Genomic DNA, 25290 nt, shown 5'->3' with positions numbered 1-25290 from the left:
CCTTCTTCTTCTTCGTGGGGTTCAGGTAGTAATTTCTGGTTGGTCAGTGTCACAAAGGTTCATGGGAATTTAGTTATTAGGTTAAGAGTATAAATAATATAGGTGTTAATTCTCTATTTGACTGTTTAGTTTTGAAAGACCCCCAGTAGCAGCTGGATCTTTCTCCATTTTCCTCACTTCTAGCAGGTAGCTGGAAGTGCTGTCACACGCTCTGTACTTTTTGATAAAATTTAATTAACAACACCAAACCCAAACATGAAAAAATCCATCTCCATCATGTATTTGTTAATCCTAACTCTGAGTAAAAGCAAAAAAAAAAAAAAAAAAAAAAAAAGACTGAAACAAACCACTAATTAAGTGGTAATTAAGTGGTGCAAAATTCCCACCCTCTCCCTCAGCATCTCTCCACCTGTCTGTGAGCTGAACTCCTGCAAGAGAGTGAAAACTAACTGGGAGAGCGCCCTGAAGAGATATCCATGGCTTTAGTAATCCACACATATTAGGTGGAGAATCAAACCCTCAGCCATTGTGAGGCTCCCTGTGAAGGCAAGTTCAGGCCCCATGGCTAACATTATCTCTTCTTCCTGCTGGTGTATCCCTGGGCAAGCACCAAGACACCCAACTTACGAACTGGAGGCCCTGGTAGCGCTGCAGAGGAAATCCATTCACTAGGTAGCTGGGCTGGTACGGGCAGTCGGGCAGCGCCCGGCGCACACGCGACTTGCTGAGCAGAGGCACTGCAGAAAAGGAACACGGGCAAGGGCTGCAGGAGGAGCCCTGCTGCAACCCATGCACCTACTCCTGTCCCTGGGCTCTATTTATCCACGTGAAATAAGAAATAGATTAAACAAAGCTTCTTGCACTGCTCAACTCTTCACGTTCCTTTAAGACACTTACACAAAAATACGCTTGGGGATGCCGTGTGAGCTGGATACCAAGAATGGGGAGCTGGCTTTAGCCTGTGCTTTGTCTCCTACAGTGGCTGATACTGTAGCTGCTACTTCCTCAGCTGCTTTACCTTCATAAAGAGTGTCCCGGGGATCAGGCTTCAGCATGTCAGCGGGGTGTGCCCTGCTGCTGTCAGCAGCCGGGCTCCTGTGGCTGGCCAGCGTCTGCGGGATGTGCCCAACCTCATCCATCTTCAGAAGCGTCTCATCTAGAAACCAGAGAGAGAACACAAGGGGGGAGGCAGGGGCTAACTTGTTCCTTGTCCCAAAAATCGCCTCTCTCCAGTGCCAGCCCTTTCCAAATGGCATTGCCTCCATGGCACTAATGCTGTCTCTGGCAGGGGCAAAGGAAATGCTCTGACCCAGGAAGTTGGAGATACAGAAGCTGTGGGGTGGGAGCACGGCTTTCACCAAAAGCAAACACACACAGTGATGAGCAGTGGAGGAAAATGACCTCCTGCCTTGCATACACCAGCAGCGGTGTGCTGAACTGGAAGGAACTACTGGACACCTCTGTATTACTAGGATTAAGTTTCTTTTCAATTAGTATTAAGTTTCTTTTCAAAGGACGTAAAGAAAGATGAATGGGAGGAGAAACCTGAGGAGCAAAGCTTTTGCCCATACTGGAAAAGGATCAGGATCTTGGGGAAGGACCTTCAGTGGCTGAGGAGGATATTACTCCAGAAAGGGAATGAAGCCCCACAGTAAGCCAAGAAAAACAGGAAGCTCAAACTCAAGATTGGGTATTGGTTACATTTCTCCTTGGGTGCTGCTGTCACAGGACTTCATGTCTCCATGGATCTTACTCTAAAATGAGGGGAATTGTAGAAAATATCCATGAGGGAAAAGCAATATCCTGCCAAGGGCACTGGTGTGCAACTTTTGGGTACTGAACTACATGGGACCCCAGAAAGAATGGGATGTCATGAGATACAGCCAAAGGCTAATATGAACGAGGGAAAAACTATGGGCAGAAGGTAACAGATAAAAATGAGACTGCAGCACCACACCTAATAATGAAAGGATCTTCTGGGAAGTCAGTCTTCCCTTCTACCTAATCCTATTTAGTAAGAAGAGCAGAAGGAAAAATACTGGAAGATGGAAAGCCTAGTCCTAACCAAATGGGAGATTTCAGAAAATACAGCAGCAGGTTGAGATCCAAGACACAGCAAACAGATGTCTTGATTACATCAGGGAGTCTTCCATGCACAAAAGGGCTAGTATGGAAAAATGCCCAGAAATGTTGGAAGGCAACAGCAGCAGATATGGAAAGGGGGAATGCTGGCAGAGGAGAGTGATGCTGACAAAGCTGGGTAAGGGCAAACAGGACTGACTCCTTAACTGATAACACCATCACTTGATGTGCTAAGAAGGGTTTACAAAACAGGAGGGACTGGACTGATGTGCTTGCAGCAATCCAGCATCAACTTAAAGAGACCTGAGGCTGGTACAGAAGAAAGCAGCATTCCCCAGCACTGCCAGTGCATCCTGCTGTGTTCAGGATCCAGAGTGAAATCTCCTGAAGTGCCACAGCAGCCCCTTCTCCCTGGTTGTGTCCAGCTGGCAGCACACACCTGCAGCTCCCATGTTTTGGGACTCACTTCCCCCTGGCTCTCAGCAAGCTAACTCCATCCTGTGTTATTCTCAATCTACAACACTCCTCACCTATGCAGACTCTCCCCTCTGCCCTTCCTCACTACCTCTAGACTTCCCTGAAATAATGTTCCAATCTTACTTCTGATTCTCCTGTGTTAAATAATGAGTCACACCCTTGTCCAGGAATCTTTCTCCTGAACTGTCTCCACCTTTTTCTCCCAATGATGTGTATGCCCGGTATTTGCCCGGCTAGACAATGATTCATGGTGAAACACTGGATGCAGATACATTCAGGAAGAATGGGGAGGTGCTTGGGAAAACTTGTGATAAAGATACTTACTAGCAAAAAGGGAGAGATATTGGGACTCAATGACTTTGAACTTCGCTTCTGGGTCATTCAGTCTCCACTGGAACAGAGAAACACTGAATTAAATGAAGTACTTATGGAGTGAGCCAAACCTGAAAAGGAACACACTACCCCCACCAGGACCGAATTTACCCAGCAGCAAAAAATTGGGAATGAGGACACATCCAAACCAGGAAAGGCCAAAAAGCTGCAACCCCAGAGAAGGCACATCCATCCCAAGTAAGCAGAAGAAGAGGTCCTGACACATGGCCAGGACTATCCCACACAGAAGCAGGTAAGGGCTCTGGAAGGGATAAGCTACATCTCATGCAATGAGGAGCTGAGGCCAGGGAAAGGAGGGAAATGGTCACAAACATCATTCCCGAGCTCTGTGGGGACACATAGAGGGGACCACCATTTCCACAGACTCACTGCTACTTCCACATGGTCTGTTCCTCTGTCATCCTGCTTGTGCAGCACCTCAAAGTAGTACCTGTCTGCTGCTGACAACCTGTGAAGAACAAGGTGTCTGTCACCAGGAGCATTGAGGAACTTTTCTTAGCTTGTCAGCAGACAATGAGTGGAGAGCAACCACACCCATGAAACAACCTAATTCTCAGGGAAGGCAGGGTTAGCGCTGCCAAGAAAATCCAGATCCTGACAGCAAGATAGGTATCTTCACTTGTGCACCTGGAGCACCCTTCTCAGTTAATTCTGAATAACTCCCTCTCAGTGTCACCTGATGGGTTTTGGCCTCTGGGAAACCTGGCCAGTTCCAAGGCAGGAAGCTTGGGATACAGTTCGTATAGGGGAGCCTGGATGTGCTGGTGGCTGATTGCTCCAGGGAAGAAAAATTCAGTGTTGCATTCCTGCAGTAAATCAGCAAAGCTTTGGCAATACCCCAGAGTAATCTCTTTCTCTGTATTGCTAAACTCTTCAGGACAAGCCTGAGTGCTTTTCCCTTGTCTTTGTGATTTCCTGGACATGTGCAGAGGTGGCTGGGACTGAGGGACTTTGCTCACTCACCTCACCATGTTTGACTTCTGGCTGTGAAATTTCCCAAACTCTCCTGGTGCAGTCCACTCCTTCCCTGTCTGTGAAGAGTCACAACGCTCTAGTTAAGATGAGTTTCTTCCCCTGCTACTGCACTGACAATGATAAAAACAGAAAATTGAACTCCCCCTTCCCTCTGATTCCTCCTGGTAAGTCATCTGTGAAATCCATTGCCTGTGGACAGATTTAAGTCCCTTAATTGTGAACAAGGGACTCCCAATAGCAGTACCAAGAGGTAACTGGTTTAAGGTATCAATGTCATACCCCATCTGGCATCGTGAGGTCTGTAGTTGGGCAAGGAAAGAAACCTGGCTAGTCCAAGGAAGCAGTAAGTCAGGAAGGTCTCTGTTCTCACAGAAACATTAAAGCCTGGATGGCAGAAGCCATGTAGCATGCACTGTACCTTGCCTACACTGGCCAGCAGCTGGAGGCCAGAGGGATTTTCATCTGGACTCAGCCAGAACTCAGCATTGTCATCCGCAGCAATGGCAAACTGGAACTCCCCTGCCAAGAGATGGAGGGAGTAAGAATGGGCTTTGGGCTAAGGGCTTGTGCACAGAGCAGATCCCCCTCCTCTAAAATGCTGTCTTTGCCCTTTTTCCTGGTGACACCATCCCTCCCTTTTGCTGCTATCTCCTTTCTGCCTTTGAACCTCTCTGAGTTCTCTTAACTCTGCTGTGACTGAAAACAAACTTTGCAGATGTCACTGTCCCTCCTGCACTGGCTTCACCTGACATCTAACCTGGAAAGCTAAAAAGTCTATGCAAAGCCTCCCAACATCCCTTTTGCTTTCAGAGCACAATTTTGTGTGAGATGCAGTGTTTGGATGGAGGAATGTGCACGTGGAGCCCCAGAGGCAGACAGAGGTGCTTAATGCTCACTCTTTGTCCGGGGTGATGGGGATGGCAGCTGCAGGCCAGTGACAAAGGGTAAGTGCCAGCAGGCTGCTGGGGGCACAGGGATGCAGCTGTGGGACACAGCTGTCAGCTGCAGCAGGGACATCAGTGATGTCATGGACAGTCCTGGCCATGTGAGGGAGGGAAGCAAAGCTCAGGGATTGTTCGTGCCCACATACACGCCAGGGGGATGTGCATTCCAACAGCATTGTTATTTATCTAGCACCTCCCATCTGTGTTCTCCTGGGTTTTTCCTTTTCACCCTACAAGGGGGGAGGCAGATGTGTTTCCAGTCACGCACACCACCCACAGGAGGGACCTGTGGTGGCACCAGTGGTTCAGCACTAGGAGGAGAGGGAGGGGAAGGTGACAAGAGTCATGAGAGAAGGCACTCAGAACCCTCACCATCAGTGAAAGGATGCAGGTAGCCAAATATCCGGAGACCATAGTTGGTCCATTTTGGGGACACGGCCAACTTCTTCAGCGTAGTTCTTGTCTGAAGTGGAAGAAGAAAAAAATTAATAAAAATAATTTTAGATGTGACAGGAACAAGGGGAGAAGCAAAAACCCTGGGACAGGTGGGCAGAGGGTTCTCTCTGAAAGGAGGATGGGGTATGGGATGTGATGGAGGCAGAGGGAAAGAGCAAATCAAGTAAGAAATGAGGTGGAGCAGGTGCTGCTGAGGAGGGAAAAGCTGCACGGAGGATGCCATTGAGATGGTGGGGACAGGACATGGCATGCCCTAGTCACTTGGAAAAAGAGCACCAAATAAAGAATTCCTTCAGACTGTGTCTGAGCACTGGGATGTGTGAAGTGACCCTCCCCTGTGCAGCAGAAGAGCTGCCACACTTGTGAAAGCTTCCTGCTCCCTCAGGAGGAGGACAGAGGTGGTTGGGAGCGAGATGTTGGGTTTTAACAAAGAGCAGGACAGAGGGAGGGAGGGAGGGACAGGATGTGATCCACCTGGGAAGCTGAGCTGGGAAGTGCAGGACAATGGATGTCATGGTCTTACTCACGTGAGGGAAGAGGGGGAAGTGGAGGTTTCTCCTGAGCTGCTCGATGGAGCTGCCACACCAGTCCTCAAACACATGCAGGTTGGCCTGGCCCTGGAACTAGAAGGCAGAAGTGGGGCACCATGAACTGGTGCATCCAACCCCTGTGTGCCTCCCCTGCTCCAACAGCCTTGGCCCTGGTACCAGAGTACTTGGGAGAGGGAAAGAAGATTCCTCTGCTATGATGGACTGGTCTGCAGGAGAGCTGGAGCACAACTGGGCTGGGAAAAGCTTGCTGGCCACTGTGGGACCTCAGCAACACACTCCTTAAAGGACAGACTTCATTTGTGTCAGAACCATTCAGAAGGGAATTACTGCCTGCCCCCCAGCAAAGTCCAAGCTTTCTGCAACCAGTGGAGCTGGATGCTGGAGCCCTCCTCACAGGACTGGCATCCAACAGCAAAGAATAAATAAGTTGGAGACAGTACAAGCTGCCTTAGATGGCAAAAGGCTGAAGAAAGGAATAGGTTGCCTTGGGACCAGGGAGGTTTTGCTGGGGCTGTCTTGCCTATATAAGGGCTGTGGGAGCAGGGCTTGGGAAACAGCCTGAACAGCACCCAAATGTCTACAGATGGCAGCAAATTCTTAATTTTCGCTGGGGAGACTCTAGCAGACCTGGAGCAGCACACAGGCGGAGGGTCCAACCTCTCCGTGCACTTCTGCTGGAGAACCTGCTTCACTGAGTTATTTTTCCCAGGACGGTGGGTTGGTGTTTTGAAATAAAGTGTGGCTTGAAGGAAGGCCATGAAGCAGATTTGGCTCTGCACCAGTGATGCTCCTTGCAAGCTGTGGGCTTTAGTTGTGCACATGAAAACCATTTCTGTGTGCTAGGAAAAGCACTCTCACAAGCACTGCTGCTCTGGAGGGGTCACTTGTCAGCCCTCTCTCCCTGGTGTCCCCACTGCCACGGCTTGATGGATGTCTGCAAGCAATGCCCCCCACTAACACCTCCTCCTCTTCCTTCCTCTGACACCCCTCAGCCTGGATTCTGCCTGCCAGACAAGAGCAAAAGCAGCCAGACAAAGTGGATGTAATTCCTCAGAGCAATGCACAAAATCAGAGTGGAGACAGACAGAGGGCTCAGGGCGCTGGATGCAGCCCAGAGAAACCCAGGACTCTGCAGGAACTTGCGATACAAATAAATCACTGCAGGCGTGACAAACACTTGAATTGGAACTTAATTGCTGTGCAGTCCCGTGCCCCTTGGCCAAATCCAGGTTCACACCCAAGGGTCTTACACTGCTTTTCTCAGCCAAATCAAATAATGACAACTGCTGTTTCTTGTGGAACATGGAGTGAGAGGAACAGGCTGGGCTCCCACAGGGAGTCACTGCCAGGAACTGAGTCCTATGGAAGTCTGCTGCTACTGATGTTCAGATTTTTGGTTTGGGTTTTGTTTTGGGTTTTTTTTTGTTTGTTTGTTTTTTGGTTTGTTTTTGATTTTTTTTTTTTTTTTTTTTTTGAGAATTGCTCGCACACGGTAGACAGGAGGCTCAGAGCTCTATGAAACGTAGCACAACACTCCCACACTGTGGACAGGCTGGCACTGCAGCCCACTCCTGCCAAAGACAGGCCCAGGGGATGATCTCAAAGCTTGGGACTGCAATGAAGCTGGGCTGGCTTTGACATGGGGCAGCCCAAATGCAAAACCAGATATTCATGAGGCAAATCCCAAAAGACTGGCTAGACTTGCTCAAATGTTTGAAGAGTAAAACTCAGACCAGTCCCATTGCAATACAACACTGCAGTTTAAAGTGTAGTATTGGGGAGAAGGCAGTCTAATAAAAAATAAATCCATCAATACTTAAGAGATAATTCCTGAAATTTCTAGCCCAACACTTCTGCCTCCAAAGTCTTTAAAAAGCCTCCAGAGAGGAGATTCTGGCAGGAGTTAATGAGACCACTTTGCTCTCCTGCACTCACAGGTACTAGAAATAATTGACTGGCAAATAATAAATATTTCTTGCATGCAATTTTAAAATCTTTTCTAAATCAACAGATTTTCTCCTGAGTTACAGCAGCTTAACTTAGTTTGTTTCCTCTTAAAGGGGAAAAAAAGAACATTATTGACAGATAAGTGCTGGCTGCCTAAAGTGCTGCTTTGGGAATGAAAACTGAGCTAGGCTTTATTTTAAGCCCCCACGAGTCATCAGTGTAGCAGCTGTTTTGAAACTTTATCACCTCTACCCCTTCAACTCAATTCATAGCTGCCCATTACAGGCAGCTGTAAAAATCTCCTGCTTGGGGCTTTTGCAGATTGCAGTTATAGAGGAACTTCACCACCATTCCCAATTCCTACACACAGAAACGTCAATGGATTTTCAAAAATGTGGTTTTTAGAACATGATTCCAAAACACGGTTACTATATTCGACTTCCCACCTTGGAACTACATGGCCCTGTTTTGCAAAGGGCTGCAAATTCAGGATCTAGCAAGCAACAAGTTAAGTTCCCCTTCTCCCCATAAAATATCTGCCCTGAAAGTTCTGGATTTGGCCAGAACCAGGAAAAGAGGCCATGAGTTTGAGCTTCCAGTGACAGCTGGATTTATGTGACATTCCCATTTAGATGGCTGCCCTTTCCATGAGGTTCTTCCTCTGTTCCAACACCTCTTCCCAGCTGCTTATCACCCTGCTGAAATAGCAGCAGTGCAGGATCACAGCTCAGACCCAGAACAGCCCCAGGTCACACAACAAGGCCAATGCCAGCACAGTGTGAGTGTGCCCTGGAGCAGAGCACAGTCTGAGTGTGCCCAGGGGCAGAGCACAGGGTGAGTGTAAAAGATTTGGATATTTCCACTTCCTTCCAGTGAGAAATGTTGCATTATCAGCTCCTGCTAAAGAACTGACCATAGAGGAGGATCAGGAAGGCAGAAAACCCAGACCTGTCAAAACTGTCTTGGGATTGGCACCACACACCCAGGGGCTCCTGCTGAGCAAGGAGGCCAGGGAGGAAAGATCTGGGCAAGCAGCAAAGCTGAGAGGATTGAAGCAGCAGAGACAGGACCTCCTGCCCTGTAACTGCAGCAGGATGGAGAAGAGAAGGCTTTCCTAATTTAATCCCAGGCAGCTTTGGCATAACAGAGGCAAATCAGCTGCATAGCTGCACGCAGCCCAGGGCATGATAAACAGGGCACAGAGAGGGCCTGAGCGTGGAAGAAAGAAGACATTGTGCTGCCAGCTAGGAACTCCTGGGCTTGTAAGACTCTTCTGTCTCCTCAGAGTGGCTGCAGCCCCTCCTCCTGCCTGGCCCAGCTCTCCTCACTGGTGACATTCAGCAGCCAGCAGCTGGGCTTGGCTGCACGCTCTGCTGTGCTGGGCACTTGTGAGAATCCATCAAGACAATTTAGCAACAGAGCCCCCTGTCTGGATGGGCACGAGTGACAAGGAAGGGCATCAGCAGAGACAGAGTGAGCAGCAGTAGCTCTGTCTTTGAGTCCTCTCAGGAAAGGAGGCTTCCACTTCAGGCAGGTTTGAGAGCAGGACAACACTGCAGCTAAACCCTTTGGTTTTGTGCAGCACCTGTGCAACTGGACGAGTGCTGCCTGCAAGGGGCTGTGCTCCTGGACATCCCTGCAGAGAGAAGGAAGTCCTGAGGCTGTGCAGACATGAAGGAGGAAAGGACATTTTAAATGCACCCCAGCACTGCCCAGACCTTTCTCCTCTCAGAGCTGAGCAGATGCTTTTGCAGAGGTAAATGAGAACAGTCTGGCTAACCAGTCACTTCTCTGAAAGTTCTACCCACACCTACAGCAGTGTCAAATGGTGACACTCATACCCACAGCACAGGTTCACTCAAGCACACTTGTGAATTAATGAAACAAAACACCCCACATCTCTCCAGGCTGAGTAGGCTCTGGGTAATGCTGGGAGCTGGAAGACTTTGCTCTTGTGCCTGGAAGTGATGGTAAGGATAGGGACCATCACAGGCATCTTGAGAAACCAGGAGCAAGAGTGAACCCTCCTTTTCCCCAGATGCCAGAGCAAAACTTCAATTTGGGATTTCCAGTGAGCACATTCTCCTACCACATTATCCAAGGCTGAAGACTTAAGCTGCCTATCTCATATCCTGAAACGGAGAGAGGAAAATTGAAACCTGTCCTTTTTTTGCAATGCTGGCTGCCAGCTCACCCTGAAACCCTGTTAATTATTTATGTTTGTCAAGGATATGGCTGTCTATTCAAACAAAGACCAGCTCCCTGACCTGTGTGAGGAAACCTTGTGTCCCTCACCCCAGGAATCAGGCTGCAGTTAAGTTATTAGAGATGCAGTAGGAAGGGCACAATGGGATTCTAGACCCTGGGTAATTAATTTGGGCAGAGTCACAGAAAAACTTAATCCTCAGGCTGGGAGACATTTCAGTCAGTGGTCAGGAGAACAGCAAGCAGCTCTGCACAGAGTTGTGTCCATGGATCCTTCTTCACCTCCTGCAGCTGGTACTGCTGAACCACTGGCCTCTGTTGGCAGCCAGGGGGACTCTGCTGACCCTGCAGCAAGGGCAGGAAATTTTGTCTTATACAGCCAAAGAGAAAAGCGTCCAGGCCACAGCATGCACCTCTAACCCAGCAAAGGTTCCCTGCATACCACAGCTGGCCACTTCCCAGATTCATGTGCTTTGGGAAATCTCTAGGAATGGGATCAGAGACACAGAGACATTGGGAGATGCCACACAGAACCTGTATGGCCCAGTGCAGTGGGAGTGGGAGCAGCAAATGCTCAGTGCTCAGTGCCATCCCTGGGCACAGCACAGCCCTGCCCCTGACATCCCTCTGGCTCTTGGCCAGCAGCTACTCATCTGGGAGGCAGCTCTGTGTGCATGGAGAACACGCCAGGCTCCAGGTGGGACCAGCACTGCAGAGCCAGGCTCTGATACAGAACAGATCAATGGTCTGCTCTGGTTCTGGGCTCTGGAAGGAGATCTGCAGACCTGAGTGCAGGGCCAGCAGCCTGCTCCCTCCCGGGGGAGTCACAGGGGCTCCTTAATTTGTGCAGGTCTCTAATCACCGTGAGGAATTTAGTGTGCTGGCTCCATTAACTAAATGCCCCCTGGCTGGTGTCCCTCTCCCCAGGAGCAGGCTGCATTGCTCCCTTATCTGAAGAGGAATGATGAGATAAGGAAATGGGAGGAAAGAATAATTGAGGCACAAGGAAACAAAGGAAGTGTTTACCCCAGCCTGCAAAGGTCACCAGAGAGGGTCTCTGTTCATGGAAGTGCCACTGAAGTGGAGAAATCTCCAGGTATCACATGCAGGGTTTGGATGGCAAAAGCCAGAGCAAGAGCAGTGTGACACTTGTGTGTGCCACAGTCATGCATTTGCTTGTTGAGTGATTGGCCCTACACACCCCAGCCATGAATAAACTTGACTTTTCAGGAAGGCAGGGGGCTGCCTGGAATTGTGGGTGGGTGCTTGCAGCCTTGAGGACTTGTGGACACACCAAATTACCTGGAATCTGGACCCTCCAGTCTTTCTGGATGATTACTCAGGTCTGTAAGTGTCACTAAGCAGGGAGAAGGTGATAGGGAGTGGACTTCTAGTAACGTAAATTAATTTCCAGGCATAGCTCCCTGCCTTTCATTTCTGCTATACAGGTCTCCAGCCATAACCCCCTCACACAAAATGATGGAGAAAGGCACCCACCTCTGGCATCCATGGGACAGGGTTGTCCACAGCTGCATAATTTGATTTATTCCTCCCACCTATTTGCAGCTCTTGGATCTGAAATACAAGTAGAGAAAAGTCAAAATAATCTGATAAATGACATGGTACTGACATGGACAAGATGGTTCTATACAAGCTCTACAAGAGGGTTCAAACCTCATCACAAGAGCATAATGAGAAAACAAAACAAGTTTTCAAGCTCCCTTTCCAAAGGGCAGACCAGATATCATGAACATAACAGGGTGAAAATGCTCCCTGGCTTTTTTGACAGCACATTTCCATGGTGAGCTGCTGAGGGAAAAGGATACCAGTATTTTACAGCTGCACAGCTAGCACAGAGTTAAAATTCATTCTCTGGGTTTTTTTCCCCCATCTGTGTTTCAAAAATGTCCAAGCAATGGTTTTTCCAGCACTGCCTTCAGTCAACAGTACTGAGATGTGCTTCACTGGAGAGCAATAAACTCTCTCCTGACCTTTCATTTCTGCTTCTATCTTGCCTTCCTGTGCCACAAGCCCAGCCAGCTTGGTCCCACCACTGCACTTGGTAAATTTAAAATAAAACTTAATTGACTACAGTGGAGCTATTGTAGGTTCACAGTGATGTGAGTCAGCTCAGATTTTGCCCTGTAGCAAGCTCCCTCTCCTGTGTGAAGACAGAGCTGTCTCTGGGCCAGCACCAAAAAGGAAGGGCTGCCCTTCTGGATGCACAAAAGGCAACCCAAGCATCCTCACCTGGTGTCCCAGCTTGTGTGGATAGCCCAGCTGAAGGTTTGTGTCCCCACCTGGGACACTGGTGTGTGACAGAACCTTAGCAAGCTCCCTCCAGCTTTCATATCCTGTACAGAGGAAACACAAAGGTGTCAGGGAACAAGGTTAGAAAAAGAAAGCGTAGCAGTCACCAGTATAAGCTGGTCTGTACAAGGTTGAGAGACCGCTAAGAGTGTGGAACGGTCCAGAAGAAACCAGGAGTTGTTTCTGTTGCTTGGAGTTGGCAGACTGGTACAGAGAGAAAAATGAAAGCTCTTCCCTCCTCCTTATTAATTTAATTCTTAAATTAAAGATTCATCATCGTTCTAAAATATATATCAAAGATTTCATTAATCACCACAGGACTGGGAACTTGACTTTTAGATTACTCAGATAATCCCAATAGTCAAACTAAAGAACATAATTTTTTATCAATTAGCAGTACCAAAGTGAAACAAGACAATAACTAGATTACTAATTAATTCAACCATCAAAAGCATATTATTCTTACATGCACCTATTTTCACATTAAAAACTTCAATTTTCTTTTCTTGAAGGAAATTATGGTCACTCATCTGCAATGCTTAAAATATTGGCAGTGAGGCAGTCAAGGACACTGCTATTCAAGTGAAGCCACCTTCCCGGTTCAAAGCAACTTCATTTGAAACTCCCTTCCCCTCTCATCCTGCTCAATCCAGAAGTCAGGACCAATTCTGATTTCCTCCCAAAACTTCAGTGCCCTCCTGGGTTTAGGAGGAACAAAGACAAGCAGAAGCAGCACAACTCCTATCCCACAGATGAGGCAGTGAGCAGAGCTCAGAGCTCCCAGCAGTGCTCCAGTGCCTCACACGATGTGCTTTTCAGATCTGATAAACATTTTGGCACTTGAGCAGCAGCTCCAGCCTGAGGGCCAAGTGCCAAAACCTCCATCAGTGCTGGCTTCTCCCAGGCTGAACTGGCAGACCAGTTCAATACACCAGGGAGAGCAGCCAGGCTCTCCCCCCATTTTCTTCACAGCTGGAAATCATCCCCAAAGCTCCAGGATGCCCAAAAAATTTGGCTGCCTTGGGACACCCAGGGAACCATCCCATGTGTTTAGATGAATACTCTGAGCCTTCTACACAATTCCTACAGCCAGAAGTGGCAGGAATGTGCTCAGAGGGGGAAGAATAGCTCACTGCTGGGGAAATATCTGCTGTTCCACACCCATCTTACCCAGCCCACCCCCCCACCCCTCGCCCACCCCATCAGCTGCACAGGATACTCGCTGTGCCTTAGGCAGGAGCACGCTCCATCAGCTTGCTTTGGAGGGGGCTTTTACAAGCCACATGACTTACATCATCCCCCAAAACATCTCTGGGCTACACAGAGGCCGGGGCAAACCCCAAACCATCCACACAGTCATGGAATTCACAAACAGCCCTTTGCCAGATGCCCCCCCCGGCTGCGCTAAGCTCTCCACCAGTTGCTGCAATTACAAACAGGGCTGAAAAACTCTGTCTCTGCTTGCTCCTGAATCTGGGTCCCACAGAGTCCAGCAGAGGTGAGCAGAAAGCTGCCTCCTCTGGTGTGTTGATCAAAGGGGGCAATTAACAAAAAGAAAGGGCAAAAAATGTGAAAAATGTGAAAATAGTCAGAGATTCAAGTGAGAGACAAGGTTCAGAGCCAGCTGGGGTATCCTGCTTTCCTGGTGTGGGTGTTGGCTTGGATTCGAGTTTCACTCCCTGTTAGATGCTGAACAGTCACAAATTTCTGATTAAGATCTTCTCACCTCCAGATTCTGATTTGAAGCTATGCATTTAAACTTATGACTAAAAATACCAAGGCCAGTATTTATTTTCTACAGAATTTATTTTCTACAGTCATTGGGTGAGTAACCTACTGATTAATGTAGCTAAGCACAACTTGTGCTTCAGGAACTGACTGTCACGGAAAAAAAAAAGGAGAAATGCCTTTGTCTTTATATAATTTTATGTGTAACTGGTGAGTTTTCCCCTTGTTCAGAGCAATGAGGCAGAAAGCACAGTTTGTGAGTGTCCTGCAGCTGGACACACGGCCCCACTCAGAATTGGACTGAAACAGATTTTGTAGCTCATGTGAAATTCAGCATTTGCTGCTTTGAAGGCTTCTTATGGTAGTGGGAGAGAACAGCAGGGGTTTTTTTTCAGAGACTAGACCCACAGAATATCCCTGAGTTGCAAGGGAACCAAGTATATTGGAAAAAAAAAAGGCAACAAAAGTCAGTTCACCCCTGGAGATTCACTGAAGGAAGACACCAAGAAAAGCAGTTTTTTTCTCTTGTGCAGAGGGGAGAGGTTATTTGGTTTCATCATTAAACCCAGCACTTCACTGCCCTGTGGAATAAGCTCAGGACTAAAAACCTGGCTCTTGTGGGAAGGGCTGCTGGCCACCAGAGCCACTCTGGCTGCTCCATGGCTGGCACAGAGCCTGCCTCCCAGCAAACACAGAAGCCTGGCTGCACACAAGTGCCAATGGCTGACATTTCTTTGACCCTTGGAGAAGAGAAGAAAGGGAGGCAATTCTCTATGTTGTACAAATATTTACCTAACACATCAGCCAAGCACAGAACAGACAAAGGAGCTAGGAATTAATCTGAAGGCAGTGATTTCCTCGCTGGGTAATTTGTGCTTTGGCAAGCCAATTCTCCAGCGTGGCAGGAAATTATTTTCAGAATATAATAGCATCAACACTCCCCTCAGAGAAAGTTCTTGGCACTCCAGTTCCTTCTGAAAAGGCTTTTTCCTGGGGGTCTCCATGGGACACCCTTGAGAAGGACCTGGTTTTGCCCATGCTTTCCTCACTGGAGGGAGGAAAGCACAGGAATGACAGATATCCTGCAGCTTCCTGCAGCCAGAACACCTCCTGGCCAGGTGCTTTCTCCACAGCACGTGCCACAGGATTGAAGAGGCAGCCTGGCAGGTCTCCACTGCTGTGGGACAGCTGGAGAGGAGCCCTGAGCACCTGGGCAAGGTGATCTACCACAGATCCAGCCTGTCCTCAAGCTCTCCATGAGCACTGCTCCAGCACTCTCTGGATGGATACTTCAAGTCAACAAGCCTACACCTGGAAAAAAGCAGGAGTCAAGAGCTAAAATGCCTCAGCAAACACTTCAGTGTTGCTAAGAAGGAATGCCAGAACTATCAGCTTTGATGGTTTTGCTCCAGTCCCTCTACAAAACCGGTTCTGGCTAGGATGTGAAAAGGCAGAAAAACCATGGAGGCAGAAATCAAAGGCTTGGGAAGAGCCTGTCTCAAAGCCAGGGGAAGATGCTGGGCCAGGCATTGCTGCCTTAGCCTGTCAGACAGATGCTTGAGCCAGCTCCTTGCCTTTCTGTCTTCTGGGCTTCACTTCCCAAAGCATTTCCCATCACGTCCCAAATCACACCAGCTGTTTTCCAAGGCTACTTTTTCACCTCAAACACCTCCAAGGAAGGCAGCACTCATGCAGACACAGCATGCCAGAAGCAGCAGCCACACTTGCTGCCACACAGTCCCCGCTCCATGGCATCAGATCTCTCTACAAGCAGAGTTCCATCCTCCTTTCTATTTTTGCACCCAATTGATCCAAGGTTCCAGTCTCTCAGGGATCAGACAAAAACATGAAGGTGGTTCTCCTTCTGAGAAAAGCGGTCCTTTTTGTCCCTGTTCCCATCAGGCTGGCTGGCAGATGCCTGCTGAGGATCCAAATGCCCAGCAGGGCTGACCCCCAGCTGCTCCTCTGGATTCATGACGGGAAACCCTCCTGACCTGAGCTTCCTACTGGAAATAAGAGGCAGGTGAATACAAGGAAAAGGCAAAGAAGCTGAAGGGGAGGCTGAAAACAGATGCTGCATTCTGCAGCAGATCCCCTAGAAGAGGCAGCCAGTCTGGAGCCAGCTGCCCACAGCCCTAGTGAATCAACCATTAAGAGACAGAAAAGCTGTACCAAGAGAAAACAAGATAGAGATGATTCTTGCCTAGGGTCTGGTCAGGTTTGAGTGCCATGTCTGCCTCTTCTCAGCCATGCTTTTTATTGCTCTTGGCTTGAAAGTCAGCAAAGAAAGCTGCAAGTGGAAATGGAGAGACCTCATCCACACTTATGCCTCTGCCAGAGCAATGCACTTGAAGACCATTTCAAGAGGAAAAGAAAAAAAAAAAGTAGAAAGCCACAGCCAGAGATAAGAGGCAGCAGTACCCAGGGAGCTATCAGGCCTCAGGGCAGGAGTGTGACCAGAGCTGCTCTGTGTGCTCAGAGATTAGATCCATCCAGCCACTGCCATGCCCCTGGCCCCAGACAGCACTCCACATTTCAATTAGCCTGTGAAGATACCTGGCAATTGTGCAAGGGGAAATCCCAGACCCACTCAGGTGATCAACTTCCCCTCTGAAAGACGAGATTTGATTACTCTGCTGTTGTTACTGCTGCTTACATAGCTGCAAATGCTATTAACACCCACATGCTAGCCAGCCCTTTTGTAACCCTGCTAAATGACTCCACTGAGCAGCCTCAGGAAAGAGCAGGTCCACAGGCTGTTTTGCACAAAAGCATTTTCCTTCTTATCTGAGACCCTTCTCCTTTTTGCTGCAAGAAAGAAACTGGCAGGAATGAAGCAGGGTGTTGTTCTTCATTACTCCCAGCATTCACAGACCCCTCACTGTGGCTTCATGTTTTAACCCTCCCTTGGATGGTCTTATTTCTCCTCTTATCCTGGATGGATACTTTCAACTTGCTGTAATTCCATGGGACTTCAGCATCATTTTAGGTCTTCCCAGTGGCTGAACTGGTATGCAGATGCAATACCCAATACTCCCAGACATTACCACTAGGTGCCTTGCAAACATACTAGTCCAGAAGAGAAACTGCCAAAAAAAAAACATTCAAGGGTTGAGCCAGGCCAAGGGAGTCTCTTTGGTTACTTATTTAGGTCAATTAAAAGGATAGACAGAAAAGAGTGAACTTCTTGTCCTCGGGTCAAGATTGGAACGTTACTCCTGCAGTTAAAAGGATTCAAGAAGCATGAAACCCAGTGTTACAGAGGAAGCCCTGCAAACCTTTCCATCTCTGCTTAGAGCAGAACCCTCAAATCAGGTTGCTGACCTCCTCCAGGGACAAAGCTCAAGTTAGGAACCTTGTGCGCAGAAATAAATTACTCCATTCTTCCTCCAGGTACAAATCTGATTCACTGCTTGTGAATGGCTTTGTAAAATGACAATAAGCTGCAGAACATTAAAGGCACTAGAGGTATGACAGAGCAAAAGGCAGAGCACTACACTTGGGAAGGAGAGGAAAATTAGCAGATTAACTACCCAGGGCACTAATGCAGTCTCACTGCCAGACTCACCCACAAATAACACCTTTTTGCTGTTCCCCTCTAGGTATAGGAAATGTATTTCATACAGCAAGGGAGAAACTGAAAAACAGTGGCTGGGGCACTAACTGGTTTCACAGAAAACATAATTCACATCTTGCTACTGTCACAAAAATTTTCCACTGCCCTAGTTAAATCATTGAAACCACTCATGGCACACAATTATCTAGCAAATATTGCCTGCTGTGTGAAAGCTCAGTGAGGATATGCACAGATGGAGATGCAGGGCAGGATTTGAGTGATAAAGACCATCATGTAGCTGCACAATCCTTCAAAATTTTGGGGCTGAGCTCCTGTGTCAGCTCCAGAAACACCTCTGTTTCAACCTAGAATGTACTACAGCAAAATCATTGTAAACTCCTGCTTGTCTGCATTTGCCACACTGAAGGCACAGGAGGTTCAGGAGTTCATGTGAGCATGGAAAGGCAAACATGCAGCTGAGGTGCCTAGCCTCAGCTTTGGCTCTGCAGCCACATTTCCCTGCCTGAGGTGACTTCTGCCCACAAGAGCCCTGTGTCCTCTCCTGCCCATCCTCACCTCTTCAACCATGAGACTTTATCTCTCCTCTCCTGAAGGATTAGGCTGGGAATGGGGGAAGAGCAGAGCACACTGTTTTTCAGGGGAAGCTCAAATGAAGGCTGAGCAGAAGAGCGCCTAGTGCTGCTTTCATGAGCATAAGAAAATTGGCCTTGATTTTGGCACTGCCAACTTCTGCAGCAAAGCAGGGAGAGATGCTGGCTAGTCTGTTACCCTCTTGAGGTATTCCATGGGCCTTCTTAAGCCACATAAAAACACATACAGAAGCTTTTAAATCATAAAATAGATTTTCAACATTATGCCCAGTTAAAGTCCTTAAGTGCTGGCAAGTTCCACTCTTCAATTTACAGAACATGGCAATTGTGCTGCAATTATGGTGTGCTTGTCCCTGAGACACTGTGCTGCACACAGGCTGCCTCTGTGTTTGCCTCTTTTACAATACAGCCATCAAAAGCAGCCTCTCTGTTTCTACAGTCTTCATGCACTTGCTATAGAGTTCTCAAAACAGCTACAGCCAGTCAGAGAGGGCTGATTCCTGCCATACTAAGAATTAAGGTTTTTGAGTAGTTCTCATCATGGAATCACACTTAACCAAGCCCAGCCTTTTGCCAGTTATCGTCTTCAAAACATGGGATTGGCATCAGAACATTTACTGGTGTGAGATTTGCCTTGCTTGAGCTTCAGTGCTTGGAGCATTTGGAGAAACCAGCAGGTTGTGAGAGGAACACAGTCAGGTATTTTGTATATAAGGTCAGGTTTTGATTTTTACTCCTGCTTCTAAGGTAAAAGTAATTTGCTACTTTGATGGTGAGCTGTAAAATTAGGCATTATTATTGTTTCAACAATACCTTTAAACCTTGAATATTTGCATGGGTTTCTACCAATTCACTCCCAGTGACCACATCCTCAATGGCTGACTCATACTCTGCTGTCTGCCTTATTTTGTTTTTAATACAAATAATAGTAACAGCTTAAAAAATTCCTACTGAAACTTCAAGGTGACTGGCATGAAAAGCAGATGTTCCACCTGGTTTTGATCACTGTGATATTCCTGACATTCCCCCCATCATTTGGAGGCAGTGGTGAAGCCATGCCCTTTGAGACAGGAAGGGGCAGCAAAGGCTTGCTCCCTTGAGGTAACAAGTTATTTAAAGTTTGCCTCCATTTATTTTAAGTTTACCTCAGTGTGACAGATCCCAGGCACTGCACTTGGACACAGACCTGGCAGGCTCCAATTCATACGTACTGCATCATCAGGAACAGCAGTGAGGACTGATTTTGCAGAGATGCTTTTTTCTAAATGCTTTCTACCACCAACAGATCTGCTGCTTTGATGTCCACAATAACTGAATAAATGCAATTAATAAGAAATAACATATGTAGGCAGCTTTCCACCACTGAGCATGGGGAGGCACCTACAAAAATCAAGAAAGAAAATGGCAGTTTTATGCTCAGCAGTCTTTGCTGTCTGTTTTTCTTTCTGCAATGGGACTGTGCCCAAGAGAGCTCAACAAGGTCATCCACAAAGCTTTCAGAAAGATTTGCTAAGTGCATTTTTCTCAACTGATCCAAACTGCAGCAACAGACTGCCCAAAGAGCTTTCCAAGACTTTTTTTTAACAGGAGCTATATAGGATGTGAAGCTGAACATCCACTGAGTAACAAACCTTGAAGTCAACATTTGTTACTGCTTTACCAAACACAGCTAATGCATTATTTTCTTATCTTGGGTGAGGATTTTCCTGAAGACTCAATACCTCACCACTTCCATGTAGATGCAGGACTACCAAAAATATTTTCTTACAGCTTCATTTTCAGTCAAGTTCTATGAAACTTTGTGCTGTAGAAAATGCCATTCAATGAGACAAACCCCCACACTTCTTACATCTCTATTTGCCATTTTGCTCAAAGCTGCTGTAACCATTTTCTCCCCCTGAATTCACCTCAAAAGCAGTAACTCTTGCTGAAATGTGTTATTTTCATGACTGCCCTACACTTTCAGTTCCAGTGGTGACTAGAGGCAGACTATGGATTTGACTATGGGCATAGGAAAATGAAGAAGGGGCTGGACAAATATCTGCCAGAAATGGTGCAGGTAGGGTTGACTTGACCTCAAGGCAAGGAAGCAAGCTAAACAACTCTCTTGCAGGCCACCCAAGAAATATCTTGTGATTTGTTTAAATTGTTTTAAATTGCCTGTGTTCTTGAGGATAGCAGAATGACTGTTCTGCCCATGGCTCTGCACGGGACGCCCTGCTCTGACATCAAACAAAGCCCTGAAGACAGAGGCACCTCAAACTGTGGGACAACACAGCAGCTCTGCTGAGGAGGAACTGGAAGCAGGCACACTGATAAATAAGCTCACAGCAATATCACAAGTCTTCCAATACAGCAAAGAGGAACTGACAGTGCAGTGCTTTGGTACTGCTCTCTAGGTATGACACACTGGAAACAATCTGATGGTTGCATTGTGAGTCAGATCAAGCTCTTCTAATAATGTCACTGGGGTTTGGATGAGGCTCTAAAAATACTCCCAAGTAGTTCAGGAACCTGCAAGCAATCCCTGTGTACAAGTTGACTTCCACAATTTTGATTCAGAACCCAAAACTGCAGCTTCTGGTGCAGACTTGGGTGTCATTGATGAAAGGGACCTGAAAGTTCCAACCTCACTGCCACAGGCAGGGACATCTCCCACTAGACCAGGCTGCTCAAGGCACCATCCAGTGGTCTTGAACACTTCCAGGGATGGGACATCCATAACTTCCCCAGGCAATCTGTGCCAGTGCCTCACCACCCTCACAGTAAAGAATTTCTTTCTAATATCTAATCTAAACTTGCCCTCTTTCAGCTTAAAGCTATTCCCTCTTGTCCTATCATTGCATGCCTTCATCAAAAGTTCCTTTCCAGCTTTCTTGTGGGCTGTCTTTAGGTACTGGAAGGCTGATTTCCAGAATTTTTCCCACCCATTTTCCTGGTTTTTTCCTCAAAAATCCCTGGAATCTCACTGGATTTCGGGCCATTTTTGGCTTTTTAGCACAAATTTTAGGACTTTTCTGGCCATTTTCATGCAATTTCTGGGGGATTTTTGCATTTCTTGGTGCAATTTTTAAAGGATTTTTCTGGTTTTGTAGGCTGAATTTTTCCCGAGTTTTTCCTGATGCTTTTCCCAATAATCCCTGTGATTTTGGCAGGTTTGGGGTGTTTCAGGGCTAATTTTTCTGTTTTTTGGGTCATTTTTGGTGCAATTTTTGGAGTTTTCAGGTCATTTTAAGTTGGATTTCCTTCAGAATTTTGTCCACCCATTTTCCTGGTTTTTTGGGTTTTTTTCCTCAGAAATACCTGGAATTTCATTGGATTTATTTTTTATGTTCGGTTGGGTTTTTGGGGGTGTTTTTTGTTTTTTTGGTTTTTTTTTTTTTTGTTTGTTTTGTTTTGTTTTAAAAATTAAACATAGATTAAAATGGCAGCAAAAGGCAACTGGAATATCAGGAATATTCTTCAAGAACATCTGAAATTTCTCATCGAATGCTGACACCACCAAATCCACTCCCAAAGCTTTATCTGACCTCTGAGCCTGAATGCCAGCCTTCACCTGTCTTTGCAGAGGGACTGTGCATGCAACCTGACACCAGCCCCTCTGTTCAGCAAAGCTGAGATTTGTAGCCCTGATTTCCTCTGAATCATCATCAAACATCAACTGCTGGTCAGGGCACACAAACATGCAAAGACAGGCTAACATTTTGATGGGTAATGGAAAATCCTATATACCTATGACTTAAAATACCAGAGTACTCAGGGGGCAGGAGCATGCTCGAGCTCTTCCATGACAGAGGACATGGACAAAACAAGCTGCCAGTCCTCCCTTCAGGCGCCCTGCCCCCCCAGCAGATGCAGGCTGTGCAGTGGGACAGGCTGTAAAACACACACACTGGCTTCTGGGACAGCTTTATTTACACAACATGGGTTGCTATGAGCAAAAATCGGGGTTGTGTAAACTCTCTTTACTGAGCTCTTACCCAGTGACATAATTCCAAAATATGAACTTCTGAAATATTGTTTCTCCTCTGTCTGACTAACTCCCACACCAATGTCCTGCTTTGGATCTCAAGCCGGCCTGTGCAGCACACTTGACAAAAATACAGTAATTTCACAATTATAAGCCGCACCATTTTGACTAAAATTTTGGTCTGAACCCAAAGTGCAGCTTATATATGGACAAAGAGCGAAAAGTTGCTGTTTTAGTTTGGAGGACAGGTGTCTGCTGAGAAAGACAGGAGCTTCTCTTTGAAATGGAGAATGTAAACCCCCTCCCTCCAAATTATTATAATTTTGAAATCAAGGGGCTTTCAGGCAAAGATATGGGAATTAGGAATAACAGTTCTTTACTAGGGAAATCAAAATAGAAATACAGTACTACAAAGAAACAAACTCCAAACCCTGACACAGTCAGAGTACAACCTGACACCCCGTCAGGCAGGGTGTTGGTAGCAGTCCCATTCCATGGTGGCTGCATCCTCCTGCAGTGACAGATGTGATTCAGTTGGAGCAGTGCTCCTGTACAAGGTGCAGTTTCCCTCCGGAGGTCCAGTGGTGATGTGGAGAAATCCGGTTTTCCTCTGGAGTCCAGTGGAGAAAGGGGCTCCCTTAGTGTCCCAAAACCTCTGTTTTTATCTTGGTAAGAAATGTTGGGCTCTTCCCCCTGGCTGGAGCAACTTCCAATGGGATGCAGTAATTTTATCAGTCCCACAGTGGGACTCAATGGCCATGAGCAGAAAATGACTGGCTGGAGGAAGGATGGGTTGTGAAAAGATAAAGAACAATGCCCTGCCTGGTTTCAATGGATGGCCCATTAGCAGAATATCTCCCGTGGAGATAAGGATCACTGCCCCCACCCTCAGCAGATGGTGATAGAATAGATACCTTTTATCACACTCTGCATTGTAACCCAAGACAGTTGCTGACACCCGGACGTGCGGCTTATAATCAGGTGCGCCTTATAATCATGAAATTACTGTAATTAAGGAAGCGGGAACCAGGAGGAGCACACAGAAACTACTTTTTGTCCCATAGAATCACAGAATATTCTGAGTTGGAAGTCCAGCTCCTGGCCCTGCACAGGACAACCCCAAGAATCCCAGAGAGCTTTGTCTAAATGCTCCTTGAGCCCCGTCAGGCTTGGAGCTGTGACCACTGCCCTGGGTAGCCTGTTCCAGTAGCTGAACAACCTTTGGGTGAAAAACCTTTCCTTGATATTCAACCTACACCTCCACAGAGACAGAAAGAGGTTGTATTTACTGCTACCTAGTTTGCTAAAACACTCATGATTAAATCCCACTGTTTGAGAGAAGATTTAGAGAGTTTGCTGACTATTGTCAGCTTGCTAAACAGGGACAGGCTCCACCCTGACTTGGGATTTTTTTTTTTAATGTGGTGTCTTCCAATTAAAAACTTCCTCAAGAAGACTTAAGAGGCACCACAGAAGAAGAATTTTAGTTTTCTCTGTAAACCTTGCCTTAAAAGCTCATTTGTTTTGAGCATCCCAGCATCCTTAAATCCTCTGGAGCTGAGAGAGGGATGAGGATGGAGGAGGGATGCTCTGGGTGGAGACACTCCTGGCACATGTCTCCAGCAGAGCAGGACCAGGACCGAGCCTAGGGGCATCAGCAGCCCCCAAAAATACCCAGCCTGGCTCGGTTCACATCTCCCCAAAATACCCAGCCCAGCTCTGCCCCGCCCAGCTCTTTCTCCTGGCTGCTGCTGCATGGAACACGATCCTTGAACTTTGCTCCAAAGATTCCAGCATGCTGCTGTGGGCTGCTCACACTGAGCACATTTGCAGATGTGCAGACACACAACTATAGGAAGTACAGGACAGACCCCTGTGCAAGGCACAGCACAGCTGAGGACCAGGGAGGTTGATGATTCAAGCATTTTAAAGGACTTTTTGCTGGCTGATAGAGAAGATTCAGTTTGCTATAGCAAAGTACATGCAATAATAATGCACACTCTTAGTGCAGAAAGAAAAGAAAAAAAGCAACTATTTTGCTCTTAGTTGATCCACAGGAACACCCTCATTAAGAGGGGTTTTGAAGTTAATGAAGATCTTTCTTCTCTGAAGTGCCAGCAATTGTTAGACTGCATCTCATTTTTAGCTGATTCCAAGTGTAGATCCTTTCCAAAGATCAAGTTGAGAAAAAATCCCCTGTATACTATATCTCCTGTCATTCTCTCCCTATATAGGCAGTTTGAGTTGTTGCATATTGTTGTTTATTTTCATTGTGATGCAGCTTAAATATATTCATATTCTCATTAATTATTATAGCTGGGAGTTGGAAACACAAATCAAAATGCTTTAACAGTGGAAATATGATGGTAAAGTTGTGCAACACTCTGTGATGACATTTAAGTTGTATTATAAATTTAACTCCTTTCTGTGCTACCTTCTGTCTTAACAAAGCCTGTGTGTGTGATAGTGTTTTATCACACTGCCCTATGTTTCATAAAACCAGGGGAACCATTTCTACTGCTCTTTCAGAACTTCCAGGGAACTGAAAAATTACTCACTGGGAAAATTCTGGTTTGAGTTCTGTCCCAGACAGAACAAACTCAGAGCTATTCAGGAGCTGAACTTTCTGAAGCCCAGGCTGCAGGGACCAGCCAAAAGCTGCTGCAGGGCCCCTGTTTTCCACAAGCAATCCCTGCCACCAGCAGGCATTCCTAAGGGCTTCCAGGAGGTGATCCTTCACCCAGCAGGAGACAGCTGGCTTAGCTGCCTTGGAGCTGGGCCAGCATGCCTCACAGAGCTATCCTGTTTCAGTGGAATATTTAACTGTGCAGTAGCTTTCTACCACAGCATTAAAATTGCCCTTCCCACTGCTTAAGGTGGCTTTGCAAGGAGTGATTGCAAAATGATAATTTTCTTTCCAGTGCACTGGAAATTTCCATAAGCCAAGGAAGAGGGCTTCCTACTGCCCAGTACTGGTCCAGCTAATGAACTTCAGTACAAACAAAACCCTAACAACTGTCCAATCTACCTCTTGTATAATTCAGTACAGGAAACTCACACAGTAATTCCTGTACTGGCTCCAGAA

General features: G+C 47.0%; 1 protein-coding gene across 1 annotated transcript in view; it reads right to left on the bottom strand.

The window, feature by feature from the left end:
• Positions 1-25290, bottom strand: part of B4GALNT3 (beta-1,4-N-acetyl-galactosaminyltransferase 3) — a 58618-nt gene that overhangs the window by 8742 nt on the left and 24586 nt on the right. The window contains exons 2-11 of the mRNA XM_033057030.2: positions 12281-12384; positions 11528-11605; positions 5855-5950; positions 5244-5334; positions 4346-4446; positions 3916-3983; positions 3322-3400; positions 2884-2950; positions 1019-1156; positions 628-737 (exon numbers count right to left, since the gene is read on the bottom strand). Of these exons, the coding sequence (XP_032912921.1) occupies positions 628-737; positions 1019-1156; positions 2884-2950; positions 3322-3400; positions 3916-3983; positions 4346-4446; positions 5244-5334; positions 5855-5950; positions 11528-11605; positions 12281-12384 (932 nt within the window). The remainder of the gene's footprint in view (positions 1-627; positions 738-1018; positions 1157-2883; positions 2951-3321; positions 3401-3915; positions 3984-4345; positions 4447-5243; positions 5335-5854; positions 5951-11527; positions 11606-12280; positions 12385-25290) is intronic.

This window comes from Catharus ustulatus, chromosome 4, assembly GCF_009819885.2.
Source record: "Catharus ustulatus isolate bCatUst1 chromosome 4, bCatUst1.pri.v2, whole genome shotgun sequence".
In the NCBI taxonomy this organism is placed as follows: domain Eukaryota; kingdom Metazoa; phylum Chordata; class Aves; order Passeriformes; family Turdidae; genus Catharus; species Catharus ustulatus.
Note: the sequence above shows the minus strand (reverse complement) of the source record. Positions and strands in the feature narration are given on the sequence as shown.